Source organism: Schistocerca nitens, chromosome 11 (assembly GCF_023898315.1).
Source record: "Schistocerca nitens isolate TAMUIC-IGC-003100 chromosome 11, iqSchNite1.1, whole genome shotgun sequence".
Taxonomy (NCBI): domain Eukaryota; kingdom Metazoa; phylum Arthropoda; class Insecta; order Orthoptera; family Acrididae; genus Schistocerca; species Schistocerca nitens.
The window spans coordinates 160,288,020-160,308,123 of record NC_064624.1 but is presented as its reverse complement, the minus strand read 5'-3'; the positions used below and the strand labels follow the sequence as shown (position 1 = coordinate 160,308,123).

The window sequence follows — 20,104 nt, the reverse complement described above, 5'->3', positions numbered from 1 at the left end:
GTGTCCTTGCTGGCTCAGTCAGATAGTGTGTCCTCCATGTAAGCAGGAGATCCTAGGTTCGAGTCCCGGGCAGGGCACACATTTTCAGCTGTCCCCATTGATATTTATCAATGACTGTAAGCAGCTAAAGGTCTGGATTTCATTGTAATTTCAATATTATGTAGGTTGATGAAGATGAGAGGGGAGATTTGATACTACAAAAATTTGACAGAGCCCTGAAAGATGAAAGTCAAAATTAGGCCCTTGGAGTAATTACTGACATCATTCAAGAGCTTACCATGACAAAACTACTTCACGCAGTTTGCAAGATACGTGATATGAGGGAAATACTCTTGGACTTCAAAAAGAAAATAATAATTCCACTTCCAAAGAAAGGTGCTGACAGATTTAATAGGGAAGCATGACTTTAAGAAATTATAGCTACAAAAATACTGACTGAAATTGTTTTCAGAAGAAAGGGAAAACTGTAACAAGCTAACGTCTGGGAAGCTGGATTGGGGTTCCAGAGAGAGGCAGTACTGAGCCCCACGTGTAGCCTTCTACAGAAGTGAAGTGTGGACGGTAAACGGTTGTGACCTAAAGAGAGAGTAGAAGTTTTTGAAATGTGATACTACAAGAGACTGCTGATGTATCCAATGAGGAGGTACTGAATGAAACTGGGGATAAAAGAGATATAAGGAAAAGTTAGTTCGGCAATGGAGGGAAGTGTGAGGTGTAAAAATTGTAGATGGAGACCAATGTTTGATCACAGTAAGCAGGTTCAAGTGGGTGTGAGCTGCAGCACATACGCCGAGATATAGGGGCCTGTGCAGGATAGACTAGTGTGTGCACTGAAGGTCACAATACCAGTGTAAATTGTAGGTATTGTCAAATAAAATAGTCATTTTTGTTGTGTAAATGTTTATATTCCTCAAAATCTGTGGACAGACCCCAGCTTATGTGGTTGGCTTAAATTTAAATCTCTGCCAGACAAGTTGTAACATGCTACCATTTACATTCAATTGTGAGGTTTATTTCAATGTGACTTTCCCTCACTACTTCCACAGAACTCATATTTACTGAGGAATGTGGTAAATTGGTTAAGACAGTAGTTTCCATTGGGACAACTGGAATCCAAACCCCTGCCTTGGCACCTTCATCTACACAATTTTTGTACAATTCACAGTAATATGTTTGTAGGTTTCCCCAAATAGATTAAGTGAATGCCACAGTAGTTGGTCTTGAGAATACATGGACGTTCTCATCCCGCCAACTGTCGCAGGTGTTGCACCGTGCCCTGTCGGGTCCATCTATGACTTGTGCTCCACCCACCTTCCTTCTTGATTAAAGTTAATTGTTTTGCAAATGTTAACGAGAGATGTGTAACTGAAAGTCCTGATGTGTGTGTGTGTCACTTTTTACAGGTACAAGCGAATCCTGGTGATAATCTCGCACTCTCAAGACTTCCTGAATGGTGTGTGTACCAACATTATCCACTTAGACAAGAAGAAATTGAAGTATTACACGGTGAGTAGTTTTCTTTTTTCACTGCACGTATTCAGACTCATTCGACTCACTGTATGTGAGTCAGAAGTACGGCATATGTCCGAATATGTGCCGTACTGGATGTACTCCTCCAGGCACTCGCAGGATGGATACTGTTTAGAGTGTTCGCTGTACCACTCGGATACTGACTGCTGCTGACATGTCGGAACTCTCAGATGGGGTGAGGGCAGATTGTGGATGCCTCCTTTACCAGTCACTTTTGATGAGTTGCAGACGTTCTTCTCTGTCTGTGATCTGTTAATCTTAACGCAGAGCTCTCGGGGCTGATTTGTGAGTGGAAAGTGGATTGTGAGTGGTCTCGCAATCTTCATTGTCTCCTGAGCTCGCACTGGAAGTAGAGAAAAGGTGTAGTGTATCTGGACAGAACTACTTTAACCTCTTCAGTACCACTGATAAAATAAGTAAAGAAAAATGTTTCTGTTGTGGATTTTATTGTCGTTAAGCTTAGTTACATTCTAAATAAGAGGATCATTTTTAACGTAAAAACACAGTGTGTCCTGTCACGTGATGTCCATCCACAGTCGGCCACTCTTGGCCAGTCTCTAACTACACCTCCATTACATTTCACATCTCTGCCGGTGTTGGTTATACTGCTTCATTTGTCGCCGTGTCGATCAGCAGTCCTGCCGATTGTGAAGCACACTCAGTAATTCGGTTCTTAAATGCGAAACTAGTTCATCCTGCTGAAATTCACTGGTTCAAGTTTATGGTGCAGGAATAATGAATGATGGAAATGTGCAAAAATGGTGTAGGTTGTTTAGTGATGGAGGGACTAATATATAGGGAAACATTCCATGTGGGAAAAATATATCTAAAAACAAGGGTGATGTAACTTACCAAACGAAAGCGTTGGTATGTTGATAGAGACACACACACACACAAAATTCAAGCTTTTGCAACCCACGGTTGCTTCATCAGGAAAGAGGGAAGGAGAGGGAAAGACGAAAGGATGTGGGTTTTAAGGGAGAGGGTAAGGAGTCATTCCAATCCCAGGAGCGGAAAGACTTACTTTAGGGGGAAAAACGGACAGGAATACGCGCGCGCCCACCCACACACATACACATATCCATCTGTACATATACAGACACAGGCAGATGTATGTAAAGGCAAAGAGGTTGTGTTGGACTGCAGGTGTAGCGGTGGGCCGGAGGACAGCACAATAGTGTAGACAGCCGTGAGACCTTGGTAGTTGGTGCAGTGGCTCTGCAGTTTCTTGGACCAATCCTCTTGTTCCTCTCTGTTTGCAGGGGAACTACGACGCGTTTGTGCGGACGAGGCTGGAGCTGTTGGAGAACCAGATGAAGCAGTACAACTGGGAGCAGGACCAGATCGCCCACATGAAGGTATGTCCCTAGAAAATTGCACGACAGGTGCCATTGGCAACATTCTGGTGTGTCCCGTAGTAGTCTCTACTAGTTATGGGACCACACCTACCCGTCACCAGTAGCGTCCAGATTTATGGTTTACACAGGGCTCGGACAGAAGTGGGAGTTCTATGGCCAACCAGTTGGGAAAAATATTGTTTTGTCACAGGGTGGGTGATGCGTGAGTTTTTTGTGATAACATGGTTTCAAGGCAATGGTTGTCACTGTGGAAAGAGGACAGAATGGTAAGCTGAAGAGTGTGGGATTTGGACCTTATGCAGTAAATTTATTTCCAATTTTTACATTAATGTGTTACGTGCATTGTAAATAAACCAAAATAATGCTCACTATTATTAATATTGCCATAAAAGGTGTAAAAACAAAAAGCAAACAAAAATTTGGTGGGTGAGTACTGGGCAAAATGTAGGAATGTTACTTCATCAGAATCTGGGAAACTTAAAAACAGTTTCATTCAAAAATTTGACGTGTGTGTGTGTGTGTGTGTGTGTGTGTGTGTGTGAGAGAGAGAGAGAGAGAGAGAGAGAGAGAGAGAGAGAGAGAGAGAGAGCATTCCATTGCCATTGGAAGAAATGTGTTGCACATGATTTGCTGCTGCACTGTGCGATGAAGGAGAATCTCTGATGAATGTAAACAATTTGATTCTCTATAGAAACTGTAAAACCACCAAGTAATTGTAAAAATGCAGTGTTATATGAAGTGTGAAAGTTGCCAAGAAGATTTTGCCTTCCTTTTTATAGTGAATATCACACCAGCACTACTAAAACATAAACTACAAAATAATAAGTCTGTAATTTTATGTAAGTTCTCATGTATGCCTTACAATCCCTCCCTGGAAATTTATTTGCAATTGCAAAGTTTGGTTGCTCTTTACTTTTCAAGCCTTTTATGAAAATATTAATAAATAGTGTATATTGAGCATTATTTTGGTTTTCTGCTGTGTAAGGAACCTGGTTGTTGTCATCTTCAGTCCAAAGGCTGTTTGATGCAGCTCTTCATGCTAATGTATCCTGTGCAAGCCTCATCATCCCCAAATAACTACTGCAACCTACATAATCTGAACCTGCTCACTGTATAAATCTCTTCTTCTCTGTCTAAGATTTTTACCTCACCCACCCTCCTCGAGTAATAAATTGATCATTTAATGCTCTCAGAATGTGTCCTATCAACAGATCCCTACTTTTGACCAAGTTGTTCCACAGATTTCTTGTCTTCCCAATACTGTTCAGTACTACCCCATTAGTTATGTGATCTACCCATCTAATCTTGAGCACTTTTCTGTAGCATTACATTTCAAAAGCTTCTACTGTCTTCTTGTCTAAACTCTGTATCGTCCAGGTTTCACTTCTATACATTGCTGAAAAGACTGCCTGACACTTACATCTGCACTTGATTTTAACAAGTTGCTCTTCTTCAGAAACGCCTTTCTTGCTCTTGCCAGTCTGCATTTTATATCCTTTCCACTTTGACTATTTTCATTTATTTTGTTGCCCAAAACTCATCTACAACTTAGTGTTTTGTTTTGTAATCTTATTCCCCAGCATCACCCGATTTAATTCTGGTACATTCCATAATACTTTCTTCGCTTTTGTTGATGTTCATCGTATATGCTCCTTTCAAAACAATGTCCCTTCCATACAACTGCTCTTTCAAGCCCTTTGCTGTCTCTGAGATGATGATGATGATGATGATGTTGATATCATGGGCAAACCTCAGAGTTTTTATTTCTTCTCTGTGGACACTAATTCCAAAGCAACATAAAAATCGAAAATAAGAAAAAGAAATGTTTCCAGATATGGACTCGATCCCACTACTCTCGGATTACTGTTCTTGTCTCTTTCCTCTGTATCAACCCTGACTGAAAACTATGCTAACGTTAACGCCCAGCCAATGCAGTAACGCTATTTTACTTCACAACACAAATTCCTAAAACCATAAATATGTACGAAATCATTGACTCGCTCACCAGTTGGGTTCTGAACATCGTGATACATTTCTCAAAATTAAAATGTATTCATTTTACATTGACCTCATGCCAAGTTGTTGTTTTTGTTGTTGTTATTGTTGTTGTTGTTTTTGTTGTTGTTATTGTTGTTGTTGTTATTGTTGTTGTTGTGGATAAAAATCAGCATGCCATCTCGTTGAATTGGATGGACTGCTGGTGGTCTGCAATTTTCTAACAAAATATTTTGACGCCGTACCTCGGCGTCTTCATCAGGTGCTTCCTGTGACTGAATGACAGGCTGACTGTCTCCCGTATTTGTCTGGACGGTGTCTGGCATTCGCTACGCCGTCCGCTCACACCACGACTATGTCGGTTGGTCACCGGATGTTCCGCCCACCAGGTGCGTTCCTAGCACTGTCGACAGGCTGTTTGCTGTTGGTGACCATTCCGACTTCCTCCAGCGCGACCGTATTGGTTTGTCACCAGGTGTTCCGTCTTCCATCCGTGCCTGCTTCTGCTGTTTCCCCGGTGGCGGCCGTTTCATGGCATTCCATATTAGGTTGGCCCCTGTCAGGCACGTTTCTCACACTGTCGACAGGCTGCGTTTGCTGTTGGAGACTGTTCTGACTTTCTCCGGTGCCCCTGTCATTCTCCTGGTCATGTATTTTCTTCCATTCTTTTTGTAAGAGGTCCGAAGCTGGGTTCCACGCCATGCTGAGTTGGTACCCAGCTTCCCGGTTTATCAAGTTCTGTCATCTTGATGTCGATCGATTCAGTGATGACACTATCCCAAAATTTGGGGGTCTGAGATAAGATCCTGGTTTTATCATAATTCATGGTGTGCTAAAGTTCCAAGCAGTGTTCTGCTATTGCTGACTTAGTGGCTTGTTGTAGCCTGGTATGCCTTTGGTGCTCTTTACATCTTATGTCCAAGGTCCTGGCCAATGTTAAGACATACCGCATTCACATGGTATGCGGTAGATACCAGGTTTTCTCAATCCCAGGTCATCCTTAACTGTTCCAAGAAGTGCCCTGATCTTGTTTGGTGGGCTGAACACACTCTTGATATTGTGTTTTTTCAGTATTCTGCTGATCTTAGCAGATATAGGCCCTGCATATGGTATAAAGGCTACCCTCCTGGCATCTCCTTGTTCTCCTCCCTCTGGAGGATGTAGCACCTTGTGGATGTCCCCTGATGAGTATCCATTGCCTGCGAACACTTGCTGTAGGTGTTCTAACTCTGCTGCCAAGCTGTCTGATTCGAACAGTGTTTTGGCTCAGTGAGCAAGTGTTCTCAGAACCCCATTCTTCTGTTCCGGATGATGGCAGCTGTCTGCTTGTAGTTGTGAGTCGGTGTGTGTAGGTTTTCTATACACACTATGGCCTAATGTACCATCTGTCTTCATTTTCATCAGGACATCCAGGAAAGGAAGTTGACTATTATTTTCTAGCTCCATTGTGAACTTAATGCTGGGGTGTCTAGAGTTCAGATGGTCAAGAAACTCTTACAGTTTTTCCCGACCCTGTGGCCAGACGACAAATGTGTAAACGTACCTAAAGAAAGAGGTCGGCTTGTAGGCAGCGGTCGTAAGTGCCTCATCCTCGAATCTCTTCATAAACAGATTTGCCACTACCGGAGATAACGGACTACCCATTGCCACTCCTTCGGTCTGTTCATAAAATTGGTCTCCACATAGGAAATAGGCAGATGTTAAGATACGCTTGAAAATGTCCAACACAGCTCCACCAAATTTTTCACTGATTAAATCAAGTGTCTCCTGAAGTTGTATCCTAGTGAACAGAGACACATCGAAGCTGACCATGATGTCCTTGTTTTTGAGACGTTCTACGAAGTCTGATGAGTTGCAGATGTGGTGGACACACTTTCCCATATACGGTGCTATCATCATCTTAAGGTGGGTGGCTTTAGGATAGGTGGCTGCACCAATATGGCTTACAATAGGATGCAACGGTATACCCTCTTTATGGATCTTGGACAATCCATGTAATCTAGGTGGTACTGTTGCCTTAGCTTTTAGTTGCTTGACAACCTCAGGCCATCCTGTTTCCTTGAGCAGAGCTCTGGTTTTCCTGTCCACTCTATCGATGGGGTCGTTCTCTAGTGGACTGTAAGCAGGGTCCTCTAAAAGCTGACTGACCTTCTGGTCATAGTCAGTCTGCCAGTAACACCACTGTGCTTTCATCTTCCCGCAAACTCTTGAGGGCCATCTTCTCATCTCTTGAAATGTTTGTTCTGGGTGGTCTGGCTTTGGTGAGCACCCTGTACATCTCTCTCCGAATCTCTTCTGCAATGCTCGATGGTAGTGTGTGGACCACTTGCTCCACAGAGCTGATGAAGCTGGAAATTGGCAGGTCTCTAGGAGTGACTGCGAAGTTGAGGCCCCTTTTGAGTTCTTTTAAGCTGGAATCTTCTAACGGGGGACCACGCGGATTTACCACCTTGCGAGCATCATGTGCCTGTTGCACTTTTTTATTCCTGCGTTCAAATTTCTCCAGTTGTCGAGCTGTAGCATTGTGTGTAATGCATGCCACCAGTGACCATGTCGTACTGTCCATCCTATTCCAGTCCTCTGGTGCTAAGTTGTTTGCAAAGTCCAAGTGTAGGCAAAGCAGATCCCTGGAGGTGATGTCCACGCTATGCTACTTATCACGGATCTTTTCCCTTACCGGGGCCATACTGGCGTGATGCTCGATTCTGTTAGCAGCCTTACATGTTACATGGTGTTTAATTTTGGCAGAAACAGCACCACGTCGTCTTCTCTGCACCTAAGCAGGAAAATGAGCATGCTCACCATCCTCTCTTTGTGCTGTCGTAACTTGTCCAGTAACTTCATCTTATGGCGTTCCCTACTAGGTCGGCGCCTGCCAGATGCTTTCCTCGCACCGTCGACAGGCTGCGTCTGCTGTTGGTGACCATTCAGACTCTCTCCGGTGCCCCTGTCATTCTGCTGGTCTTGTGTTTTCTTCTGTTGTTTTTGTAATAGTTCCAAAGCCGGGTTCCATGGCGTGGTGAGTTAGTATCCAGCTTCCCTGTTTATCAAGTTCTCTGTCATCTTGATTTCAATCGATTCAGTGATGACGCAATCTCAAAATTTGGCGGTCTGAGACAAGATCCTGGTTTTATCATAATTCATGTTGTGCTCAAGTTCCAAGCAGTGTTCTGCTATTACCGATTTAGTGGCTTGTTGTAGCCTGGTACGCCTTTGATGCTCTTTACATCTTATGTTCAAGGTCCTGGTGGTCTGGCTAATGTAAGACATACCGCGTTCACATGGTATGTGGTACATACCAGGTTTTCTCAATCCCAGATCATCCTTAACCGTTTTTAGAAGTGCCCTGATCTTGTTTGGTGGGCGGAACACACTCTTGATATTGAGCTTTTTCAGTATTCTGCTGATCTTAGCAAATATAGGTCCTGCATACGTTAGAAAGGCTGCCCTCCTGGTCTTCTTCTTGTTCCCCTCCCTCAGGATAATAATAATAATAATAATAATAATAATTAAAAGGAAGTCGCGCTTGATCAAGGTCCGCGTCACTTTCCATTTTTGACCAGACATAACGTCTGAGAAAAGAAAGATAATAATAATAATAATACAGGAAACTGTGTTTTTACACTTTTCAAGGCACTTCAGAAAAATGGCGTAAAACTCAGGAAAATGTAAAATTTGCGATATAACATTTTAAGCTGTAAAAGTTCCGTATAGGATACCCCCTTGTATTCTCGCCCTTTATGTATGATACATTTACATAACAGACATCAAAATACTTGTCAGGGACTTGTTTATCTAATAAATGTTTATTATGTAATAAACACTGCTGATGTAACTGGAACTGATAACTGTCTGGGCAGTAGGAATGTTTGACACAATTTCATACATCATAATCGATGTTTCTGAAAGCCTGCAGCTGTAATTCATTATTTAAATATTGAAATACTGCACTAGTTACATATTTTTTCATGGTTAGCATGATGCGTTTTGAGAAATTCTACTCATTGTCAAGTGCAAAAGTGTACAAAGTATTTTATGTGGTGTTGAATATGTTATTCTGCATCTCTTGCATTGTGCTGGTCTTTCTGAGGTTATTAGGTACTGTGCCTCCTCAATTATGTGGAAAACCACACACATGCAAACTATCACTCACATTGTTTGTGTAACATCACAAAAAATACATATGTAAATACTGCACTTGACAACCAGATAATTTGTATATGAGATATGTGGAGGTTTTGAGAGGACATTGGTCTTTCCTAAGGCTCCTGCACTGTAAACTTTTCTGGGCATAGAGCTCTTGTGGAACTGTTTAATATCATCACTGAAAGTTCTCGCTGTAATTTTACAAGAGTTTGTCAATATTTCATATGTTGAGGCCAGAAGGATTACAGGAACGAAGGCTATATTGCAGGGAGATTTCCCACCAGTTCAGTTCAGAAAAGCTGGTGTTGATGGAAAGGATCTAAATGGCCTGTGCTCTCGTGGTCTCAACCTTCGTTAGTCTTTATTCTTACCAATCTACCCCCTTCCCTTTTCCCATTCCAGCACTACACATCTCTGTAATCCACCATTGCACCAAGTCTTTCTATTTCTCTCCTTTTTCCCTAACCCCCCCCCCTCTTCCCCCCTGCCATCCGTCTAACCTCCTGACTAAACCTAGTTGCCCTACCCTCTTTCCACCTCGTCCCTGTACACTTCCAGCAGCTGCACTTTACCATTCCCCACTCTTACCCTCCCAACCATCCCCTTCTGTGCCCCAGCCTCCTCCCTTGCCCTCACCACTCCATTGCTTCTCCCAGCATGTGGTCCTGTTTGCAGTCTGGTTTCAGCAGCCAGATTGTGGTGTGTGTGTGTGTGTGTGTGTGTGTGTGTGTGTGTGTGTGTGTGTGTGTGTAGAGGCTGAAAGCTTACTTTCAGACAGTCTTGTTGGCCTGTGGGCGACTCGGCATCTCCGCTTGTGACTCGGCATCTCTGCTATACAGTCAGTAGCAACACTCCTTTTCATAATATTGTCTTTTTGTAGTATTACATATATAAATATAATAGAGGGAAACATTCCATGTGGGAAAAATGTTCTTGTTGTTGTTGTGGTCCTCAGTCCTGAGACTGGTTTGATGCAGCTCTCCATGCTACTCTATCCTGTGCAACCTTCTTCATCTCCCAGTACCTACTGCAACTTACATCCTTCTGAATCTGCTTAGTGTATTCATCTCTTGGTCTCCCTCTACTATTTTTACCCTCCACGCTGCCCTCCAATGCTAAATTTGTGATCCCTTGATGCCTCAAAACATGTCCTACCAACCGATCCCTTCTTCTAGTCAAGTTGGGCCACAAACTTCTCTTCTCCCCAATCCTATTCAATACCTCCTCATTAGTTACGTGATCTACCCACCTTATCTTCAGCATTCTTCTGTAGCACCACATTTCGAAAGCTTGTATTCTCTTCTTGTCCAAACTGGTTATCGTCCATGTTTCACTTCCATACATGGCTACACTCCATACAAATACTTTCAGAAACGACTTCCTGACACTTAAATCTATACTCGATGTTAACAAATTTCTCTTCTTCAGAAAAGATTTCCTTGCCATTGCCAGTCTACATTTTATATCCTCTCTACTTCGACCATCATCAGTTATTTTACTCCCTAAATAGCAAAACTCCTTTACTACTTTAAGTGTCTCATTTCCTAATCTAATCCCCTCAGCATCACCCGATTTAATTTGACTACATTCCATTATCCACGTTTTGCTTTTATTGATGTTCATCTTATATCCTCCTTTCAAGACACTGTCCATTCCGTTCAACTGCTCTTCCAAGTCCTTTGCTGTCTCTGACAGAATTACAATGTCATCGGCGAACCTCCAAGTTTTTACTTCTTCTCCATGAATTTTAATACCTACTCCGCAGTTTTCTTTTGTTTCCTTTACTGCTGGCTCAATATACAGATTGAATAACATCGGGGAGAGGCTACAACCCTGTCTCACTCCTTTCACAACCACTGCTTCCCTTTCATGCCCCTTGACTCTTATAACTGCCATCTGGTTTCTGTACAAATTGTAAATAGCCTTTCGCTCCTTGTATTTTACCCCTGCCACCTTCAGAATTTGAAAGAGAGTATTCCAGTTAACGTTGTCAAAAGCTTTCTCTAAGTCTACAAATGCTAGAAACGTAGGTTTGCCTTTTCTTAATCTTTCTTCTAAGATAAGTCATAAGGTTAGTATTGCCTCACGTGTTCCATCATTTCTACGGAATCCAAACTGATCTTCCCCGAGGTCCGCTTCTACCAGTTTTTCCATTCGTCTGTAAAGAATTCGCGTTAGTATTTTGCAGCTGTGACTTATTAAAGTGATAGTTTGGTCATTTTCACATCTGTCAACACCTGCTTTCTTTGGGATTGGAATTATTATATTCTTCTTGAAGTCTGAGGGTATTTCGCCTGTCTCATACATCTTGCTCACCAGATGGTTGTTTTGTCATGAATGGCTCTCCCAAGGCCATCAGTAGTACTAATGGAATGTTGTCTACTCCCGGGGCCTTGTTTCGACTCAGGTCTTTCAGTGCCCTGTCAAACTCTTCACGCAGTATCTTATCTCCCATTTCATCTTCATCTACATCTTCTTCCATTTCCATAATATTGTCCTCAAGTACATCGCCCTTGTATAAACCCTCTATATACTCCTTCCACCTTTCTGCCTTCCCTTCTTTGCTTAGAACTGGGTTGCCATCTGAGCTCTTGATATTCGTACAAGTGGTTCTCTTCTCTCCAAAGGTCTCTTTAATTTTCCTGTAGGCAGTATCTATCTTACCCCTAGTGAGACAAGCCTCTACATCCTTACATTTGTCCTCTAGCCATCCCTGCTTAGCCATTTTGCACTTCCTATCGATCTCATTTTTGAGACGTTTGTATTCCTTTTTGCCTGCTTCATTTACTGCATTTTTATATTTTCTCCTTTCATCAATTAAATTCAATATTTCTTCTGTTACCCAAGGATTTCTATTAGCCCTTGTCTTTTTACCTACTTGATCCTCTGCTGCCTTCACTACTTCATCCCTCAGAGCTACCCATTCTTCTTCTACTGTATTTCTTTCCCCCATTCCTGTCAATTGTTCCCTTATGCTCTCCCTGAAACTCTGTACAACCTCTGGTTCTTTCAGTTTATCCAGGTCCCATCTCCTTAAATTCCCATCTTTTTGCAGTTCCTTCAGTTTCAATCTGCAGTTGATAACCAACAGATTGTGGTCAGAATCCACATCTGCCCCTGGAAATGTCTTACAATTTTAAACCTGGTTTCTAAATCTCTGTCTTACCATTATATAATCTGATACCTTTTAGTATCTCCAGGATTCTTCCAGGTATACAACCTTCTTTTATGATTCTTGAACCAAGTGTTAGCTATGATTAAGTTATGCTCTGTGCAAAATTCTACAAGGCGGCTTCCTCTTTCATTTCTTCCCCCCAATCCATATTCACCTACTATGTTTCCTTCTCTCCCTTTTCCTACTGACGAATTCCAGTCACCCATGACTACTAAATTTTCGTCTCCCTTCACTACCTGAATAATTTCTTTTATCTCGTCATACATTTCATCAATTTCTTCATCACCTGCAGAGCTAGTTGGCATATAAACTTGTACTAATGTAGTAGGCATGGGCTTTGTGTCTATCTTGGCCAGAATAATGCGTTCACTATGCTGTTTCTAGTAGCTAACCCGCACTCCTATTTATTTATTATTAAACCTACTCCTGCATTACCCCTATTTGATTTTGTATTTATAACCCTGTAATCACCTGACCAAAAGTCTTGTTCCTCCTGCCACCGAACTTCACTAATTCCCACTATATCTAACTTTAACCTATCCATTTCCCTTTTTAAATTTTCTAACCTACCTGCCCGATTAAGGGATCTGACATTCCACACTCCGATCCGTAGAATGCCAGTTTTCTTTCTCCTGATAACGACGTCCTCTTGAGTAGTCCCCGCCCGGAGATCCGAATGGGGGGTCTATTTTACCTCCGGAATATTGTACCCAAGAGGACGCCATCATCATTTAATCATACAGTAAAGCTGCGTGTCCTCGGGAAAAATTACGGCTGTAGTTTGCCCTTGGTTTCAGCCGTTCGCAGTACCAGCACAGCAAGGCCGTTTTGGTTAATGTTACAAGGCCAGATCAGTCAATCATCCAGACTGTTGCCCCTGCAACTACTGAAAAGGCTGCTGCCCCTCTTCAGGAACCACATGTTTGTCTGGCCTCTCAACAGATACCCCTCCGTTGTGGTTGCACCTACGGTACGGCCATCTGTATCGCTGAGGCATGCAAGCCTCCCCACCAACGGCAAGGTCCATGGTTCATGGGGAAAAATATATATAAAAAACAAAGATGCTGTGACTTACCAAACGAGAAAAGCGCTGGTAGAAAGACACAATAAAAAAACACACAAACACACACACAAAATTTCAAGCTTTCGCAACCCACGGTTGCTTCATCAGGAAAGAGGGAAGGAGAGGGAAAGACGAAAGGATGTGGGTTTAAGGGAGAGGGTAAGGAGTCATTCCAATTCCGGGAGCGGAAAGACTTACCTTAGGGGGAAAAAAGGACAGGTATACGCGCACGCGTCTGGCGCCCCCCCCCCCCCCCCCCCCCCACACACACAATCCATCCACATATATACAGACACAAGCAGACATGTAAAGGCCTTTATGTAATATATGAAAGATCTTCATGGATTTACTTCACATTTTTACACAATACTGTACTAAATGGTGAGATGGAAACGGCCATAGAGAGGGTGTAGGAAGAGATGGATGGGAGGTTTGGTTATGCACAAAGAATGGGAGGAGGAGGAAACATACAGGGGAGAGGGAGTGGGGGTGTGGACGACAATGCGGGCAGAGAGAGGGCGCAGGAAATTCAGGATGTATATGGAGTATCCGTGCATATTTAGCAGTTTCGAAGCATTTCCGGGTTCACTAGTAATAAATAAAACTGGGAGAGTTCAGACTGGATTACTGGTGGCACTGCCGGTACAGTGATTCGCTTTTGCAGTTATCTGGTGTGACGGAGTGCACGACATTATTTTCAGAACTACATCGCGAGGTTCGGTCACGGCAGTGCCAAGCTGGCCCGACAGGCGCAGTCGAAGGAGAAGACGCTGGCCAAGATGGTGGCACAGGGGCTGACGGAGCGTGTCACGACCGATAAGACGGTGCACTTCTACTTTCCGTCCTGCGGCAGTATCCCACCGCCGGTCATCATGGTACAGGTGAGTGAGTGTGGGGTCGTGATGCCTCCGTACTGTGATCTTACTTTGTATAAACGTTCACAAACAGACCTTCAACAGTTAGATGATTGCAACGCCATCAGGCTTTGTAGGTACATACCCTGTATAGCAATTTTATCTATATGGTAGATTTTTTGCATGGCAATGCAGAAAATGAATGACTTTTAGAATGTTTATATTGCTTTCCTCAAAAATAAAATGGGCTTTTTAGTGACTCAGAGAAGATGCCACTTGTTTACTTGTTTCAATAATGACAGTTGCAGGTTACGTTCTCTGGACATATAACTTCGAGTATATTTTATGCCGATTACTTTTGCGTTAGTCTTAAAAATTCCAACATTTTATTTTACATCAAAGTAAAGTGTAATTATTTATCAATGACATAATAATTGTCTCGGATATCTTTTTAAAATATTTAATATAGATCTGCTGTTTATTGACGTGACCGTATGTATGTGTACAGGATGATTTTGCTAAGTTGAGGCAAAGGTCAGGAAGCAATCACTGGGAAAATAGGGAGCAAAATTGTCTTATGGACATAGTCCAGCCAGCGAAGGAAAATTGAGGGAAGAAATTTGTGTAGTCAAAAATTTTTGTGCAGTATCAACACTCTAGGAGAAGATGGATTGCTATTTACTGTAGAGAGAACACATTAAGTTGCAGACGGGCACAAGTAAGAGACATTAGCTTTCAGCCACAGCCTTCATCAGAAAGAGGAACACACACCATTCATTCACACAAGCAAGCATATTCTGGCCCGAGCTGCTGGAGTGGGTGGTAGTGTTCATGAGGTGGGCTTGCTGGTGTGCATGCATGGTGTGCGTTTCTCTTTCTGATAAAGGCTGTGACTGAAAGCTTATGTGTAGATGTCTTTTACTTGTGCCCATCTGTGACTTAATGTGTTATCATTACAGTAAGTAGCAATCTGTTATCCTACAGTTTTATATGCATCTGGAGTTTCCATTCTTTAATTTTTGTGCAATGTTAGGAGGGAGAATTCTTTATAAATCTATTCTTACTATTGTAGGGTTGCAAATTATTGTGAATTGTTACCTTACACTGAAAGCGTAGCTTGCTGTGGATACGTGAAGAGGAGATTTCGGTTCTCGCGCTGGGACAGCTGGTGCTGGCTGCTGGACTGAGTGAGCTGTGTACTTGGTGACTGCTACATGCAATATGTTACACTTACTTGATGAATCTCAAAAAGTGCTATTAAATATTAATCAATCTTTTTCATACTTAGTATACCAATTTCTATGGATAACTCAGTCATACTGATAAAATTTCAAATCAGTTATTTCAATACTATATAAATAGACAGAAAAATGAATCAGTTCTTTCTTGTTGTAAAGTTAACGTAGTTTAATTTATTACTGGGAAACATTGTTGGTGGAAGTTCCAGTTTTAGAGTTACTGAATAAAAACATAAAGTCACCTTCAACCACCACCACCACCATCACCACCACCACCACCGCCCGCAGCAACACTCGGACTCCATTGCTCAGAATTTTTAGTACGTTGTTCATGGCACTTCCTCATACCACTGTACAAAAATTTGAAACTGCATGATTTTTTTCTTCCCTCTCCAATTTTTTTTGGTCTTGTTGACTGGGTTAATATGGCTGGAAATGCGTTCTTAGGGAGGTACACCCACTTCAAAGTGGAGATAAAAGATCTTTGACAGTGATCCTCGAATCGGCTCGAAGCAAGTCCAGTGCAAGGTAGCCCAGACAACTGTGTGGAACATTCTCTGAGACAACTGTCACTATCTATATCATAATGCATACTGGCCTCAGTACGTCGAGACTCGTATCCACAGTGACTCTTTGGTCGTGGGTTCATCACCCGGGCAGCCACTGTGCTGGGATATGTCGCCCGTCCTTCTCGCAGATGAGGCTGTCTTTACGACGGGTGGTACCGTTCACCTCAAAGACATCTACTTTTGCGCTATGGAGAATCCCCACACTATAGTTCACTGCAAGCATCGGCACAAGTTTGGTCTCTGTGTGTGGGCAAAAAAAATTTACCAAGTGCCGCGTGGGACTGGTAACCCTTCAACAGTGTGTCTCAGGTGAGGCTCATCTGTCCTCCCTATAGGTGACCCTGTGTCCACAACTGCAAGATGGGCCTTTGGCAGTACATATGGGTGGTGCTCCAGTGTGGAGCTGAAACACTAGTACAGGCAAAACTTTCCTATCTGCCTGCTCTGTTCTCATATGTGCTTTTGATAATTGAAACCTAGCCTTTTTCACCTTTAAGTGGATGTACTACCTCTGAATTTTCTTATTCTTCTGTTCAAAGTCATTCAGTCTTCTGCCAGACCTGCCACAAATCCCTAACTGGTGCCAACCTTTTCATCTCGCATCAGCAATTCCAATGTACATCCTCAGTTATTTGCTGGATGTATTCCATTCTGTTTTCCTCCACAGTCTTTACGCTCTACAGATACCTCTAGTACCGTGGAAGTTATTCCCTGATGTGTTAACAGATGCCCTGTTGTCCTTTCCCTTCTTCTTGTCAGTATTTTCCATATATTCCTTTCCTTATCATTCCACCTAATTTTCAACATTCTGTAGCATCACATCTAATATGCTTCGATTCTCTTATTTTCTGGTTTTCCCATGCCTCATGTCTCACTGTTATACAATGCTGTTTTCCAAACATACCTTCACAGAAATTTCCTCCTCCAGATTAAGAAATAATTTTGATACTAGTAGATTTCTCATGTCCAGGAAACCCCTTTTTGCTAGCACTAGGCTGCTTTTTATGTCATCCTTGCTCTGTCATGGGTTAATTTGCTGCCGAGGTAGCATAATTACGTAAATTCACCTACTTCGTGATCTGTCCTAATGTTAAGTTTCTCACTGTTCTCTATTCTGCTACTTCTCATTACTTTAGTCTTCCTTCAGTTTATTCTCAATCCATATTCTGTTCTCCTTGGACTGTTCATTCCATTCAGCAGAACCTGTAATTTTTCTTCACTTTCACTGAGGATAGGAATGTCATCAGTGAATAATCATCCCTGATACCCTTGCATCTGTACACATCAAAAGTTTTGCATCACCGCGGCTCCGAGAGTTCTGGAACTGGTATAGAAAATTGGAATAGAGACAAGCATAAACATCAGTTCCACCCTTGTTATTGCTCATGAAAACCACAAATTTAATGTTCTACCACCATACAGTGAGACCTTCATAGTTGGTGGTCCAGAATGCTGTACACATCGGTACCTCTTATACCCAGTAGCACGTCCTCTTGTATTGATGCATGCCTGTATTCGTCGTGGCGTACTATCCACAAGTTCATCAAGGCACTGTTTGTCCCACTCCTCAGTGGCAATTTGGCATAGATACCTCAGTGGTTGGTGGGTCACGCCGTCCATAAACAACCCTTTTCAATCCATCCCAGACATGTTTGATAGGGTTAATGTCTGGAGAACATGCTGGCCACACTAGTCAAGCAATGTCATCCTTAAGGAAGTCATTCACAAGATGTGCACGAGGGGGGTGCGAATTGTCGTCCATGAAGACAAATGCCTCCCCAATACGCTGCTGATATGGTTGCATTATCGGTCGGAGGATAGCATTCACGTATCATACAGCCATTACAGCGCCTTCCGTGACCACCAGTGGCGTACGTCGGCCCCACATAATGCCACCCAAAACAGCAGGGAACCTCCTCATCACTGCACTCGCTGGACAGTGTGTCTAAGACGTTCAGCCTGACCGGGTTGCCTCTAAACACTTCTCCGACGATAGTGTTCCAAGAGAACATAATGCCAATACTGAGTGATCCATTCAGCATGTTGTGTAGTCCATCTGTGCCGCACTGCATGGAGTTGTGGTTGCAAAGATGGGCCTTGCTGTGGACGTCAGGAGTGAAGTTGCGCATCATGCAGCCTATTGCGCACAGTTTGATTCGTAACAAGACGTCCTGTGGCTGCACGAAAAGCATTATTCAACATGGTGGCATTTTTGTCGGAGTTCCTCCGAGCCATAATCCATAGGTAGTGTGAACCATCAATTAGGGCGGTTCACAAACAACAACTCAAATACACATGTCATTCCAAAATGTTATCGTGCAAATAGGGAGTGGGAGGTGCTGGTGACATATCACACACTGCTAAAGATACCTTTTTATTTTAAAAGACTTTCTCAATAATAAATGTTTGAGTCTGACTTTTTTTTTTTTTTTTTTTTTTTTAATTATAATAGCTGACAAATTTTCTTGAGATTGCAAGGGGTATGACGTTAACCCAATAGTAAGATTTTAAACTTACCACACACACACACACACACACACACACACACACACACACACACACACACTCGAGGTCTGGCAAAATTGAAGCTGTGAGGACAGGTCGCGAGTCGTGCTTGTGTAGCTCAGTTGGTAGAGCACTTTTGTCCTAGATAATATATCTCTTTTTCCAACAAACAGCTCAGTTCATACATACAATACCAGGAACAAAAATAATCTGCACAAGGACTTAAAAGCACTTACTGTAGTTAAAAAAGGTGTCCACCACTCAGGAACACTCATCTTCAATAATTTGCCAGCAAACATAAAAAATTTGTTACAAATAAAGATCAATTTAAAAGTAGCCTGAAAGACTTACTAGTGACCAACTCCTTCTACTCCATTGACGAATTTTTTAATAGAAACAAATGATGTTTTGTATATATTCATACTATTAGTATTGTTATTTCAGCCAAAAAAGACATGTTCCACATCCACGAGGATCTCTTCAGCACGGATCTATGGAACAAAAAACTAATCTAATCTCTAATCTGCCCGCGAAAGGCAAAGGTCCCACGTTTGAGTCTCGGTCCAGCGCACAGTTTTAATCTGCCAGGAAGTTTCATATCAGCGTACACTCTGCTGCAGAGTGAAAATCTCATTCTGTAGTCTAAGGTGGCTCATGTTTATCAGCCCAGGTTATGCAGAGCTCCATTTTGAGAAATTGTAAAGTCTAGATAAATTTGTCAGATAGACATATGGTTCCATCAACAGTTGATGTTGTGAATAGAGAATAGTCTAAATTTCGTGAATATTCTGGGAAAAAAGGAAAAAAAAAAGCTGAAACAATTTGATCCTATGGAGGAAAACTTGATCACTTTCTGATGAATTTACTGCAAAGTGCGAACCATAACTTCGTTCGTGCAGAAGTTGTTACGCATGTTTTATGGAAATGCCGCAGTTGAAAGAAGCTTTTCTGTTAACAATAAAGTTTCAGTGAAAACTTTGCAAGAAGATACAGCTCTTGCAGAAAGAAGTGCTTACAATGCAATAAAATTATTAGGTGATTTACTTAATAGTGAGAAACAACTGATGTTGACATCACAAAATCATTAATACTAGCTGTGAAGAATGCTTCATTAAAAATAGTAGAATCCTTAAAAAAACCTTATGGAAATGAGGGGGCCAATCGTAAAAGAAACAGTTGAAGAAATAAGAGCTCAAAAATAAAGAAGAATGATCATAGAAAAGGCAAAAGAAGCACCTGAAGTTATAGATGTTGAAATTTCAAGTTCAGCTAAGCAACTTAATAACATTTGACACACATTTAGAACATTCAAAATTGTAATATTGTCTTGCAGAAAATTGTAAATTTTTGCCACATTTACGATGTTAAAACAATTTGTATTTTAATTGATGTGATGATAAAGATATCTGAAAATAGCCATACCCTATCCTATGTGAAAGTTTGTTTTTTGGCATTTGATGAATGGTATACTGCAAGTCGTACATCTTTACGTTATTCATGCTGACATACAGTTTGTGATATAAGATTTATTACAGCCAACTTTAATTTCAGTCTTTCAGGTTCATAAGTGTTTTTGCCATTGTATCACACACATTTTTGAGAAGTCATGAACATAACTTGAGGTAGTAAAAGAGTCATGAAAACGCCATGAATTTGACCCTCTGAAAATCT

General features: G+C 42.0%; 1 protein-coding gene across 2 annotated transcripts in view; it reads left to right on the top strand.

Annotated features, from left to right (window-relative positions):
- Positions 1 to 20,104, top strand: part of LOC126212938 (ATP-binding cassette sub-family F member 2) — a 104,260-nt gene that overhangs the window by 41,725 nt on the left and 42,431 nt on the right. For both annotated transcript variants that reach the window (XM_049940456.1, XM_049940455.1), the window contains exons 6-8: positions 1,404 to 1,506; positions 2,793 to 2,888; positions 13,969 to 14,148. In XM_049940456.1, coding sequence (XP_049796413.1) covers positions 1,404 to 1,506; positions 2,793 to 2,888; positions 13,969 to 14,148 — 379 coding nt within the window. The remainder of the gene's footprint in view (positions 1 to 1,403; positions 1,507 to 2,792; positions 2,889 to 13,968; positions 14,149 to 20,104) is intronic.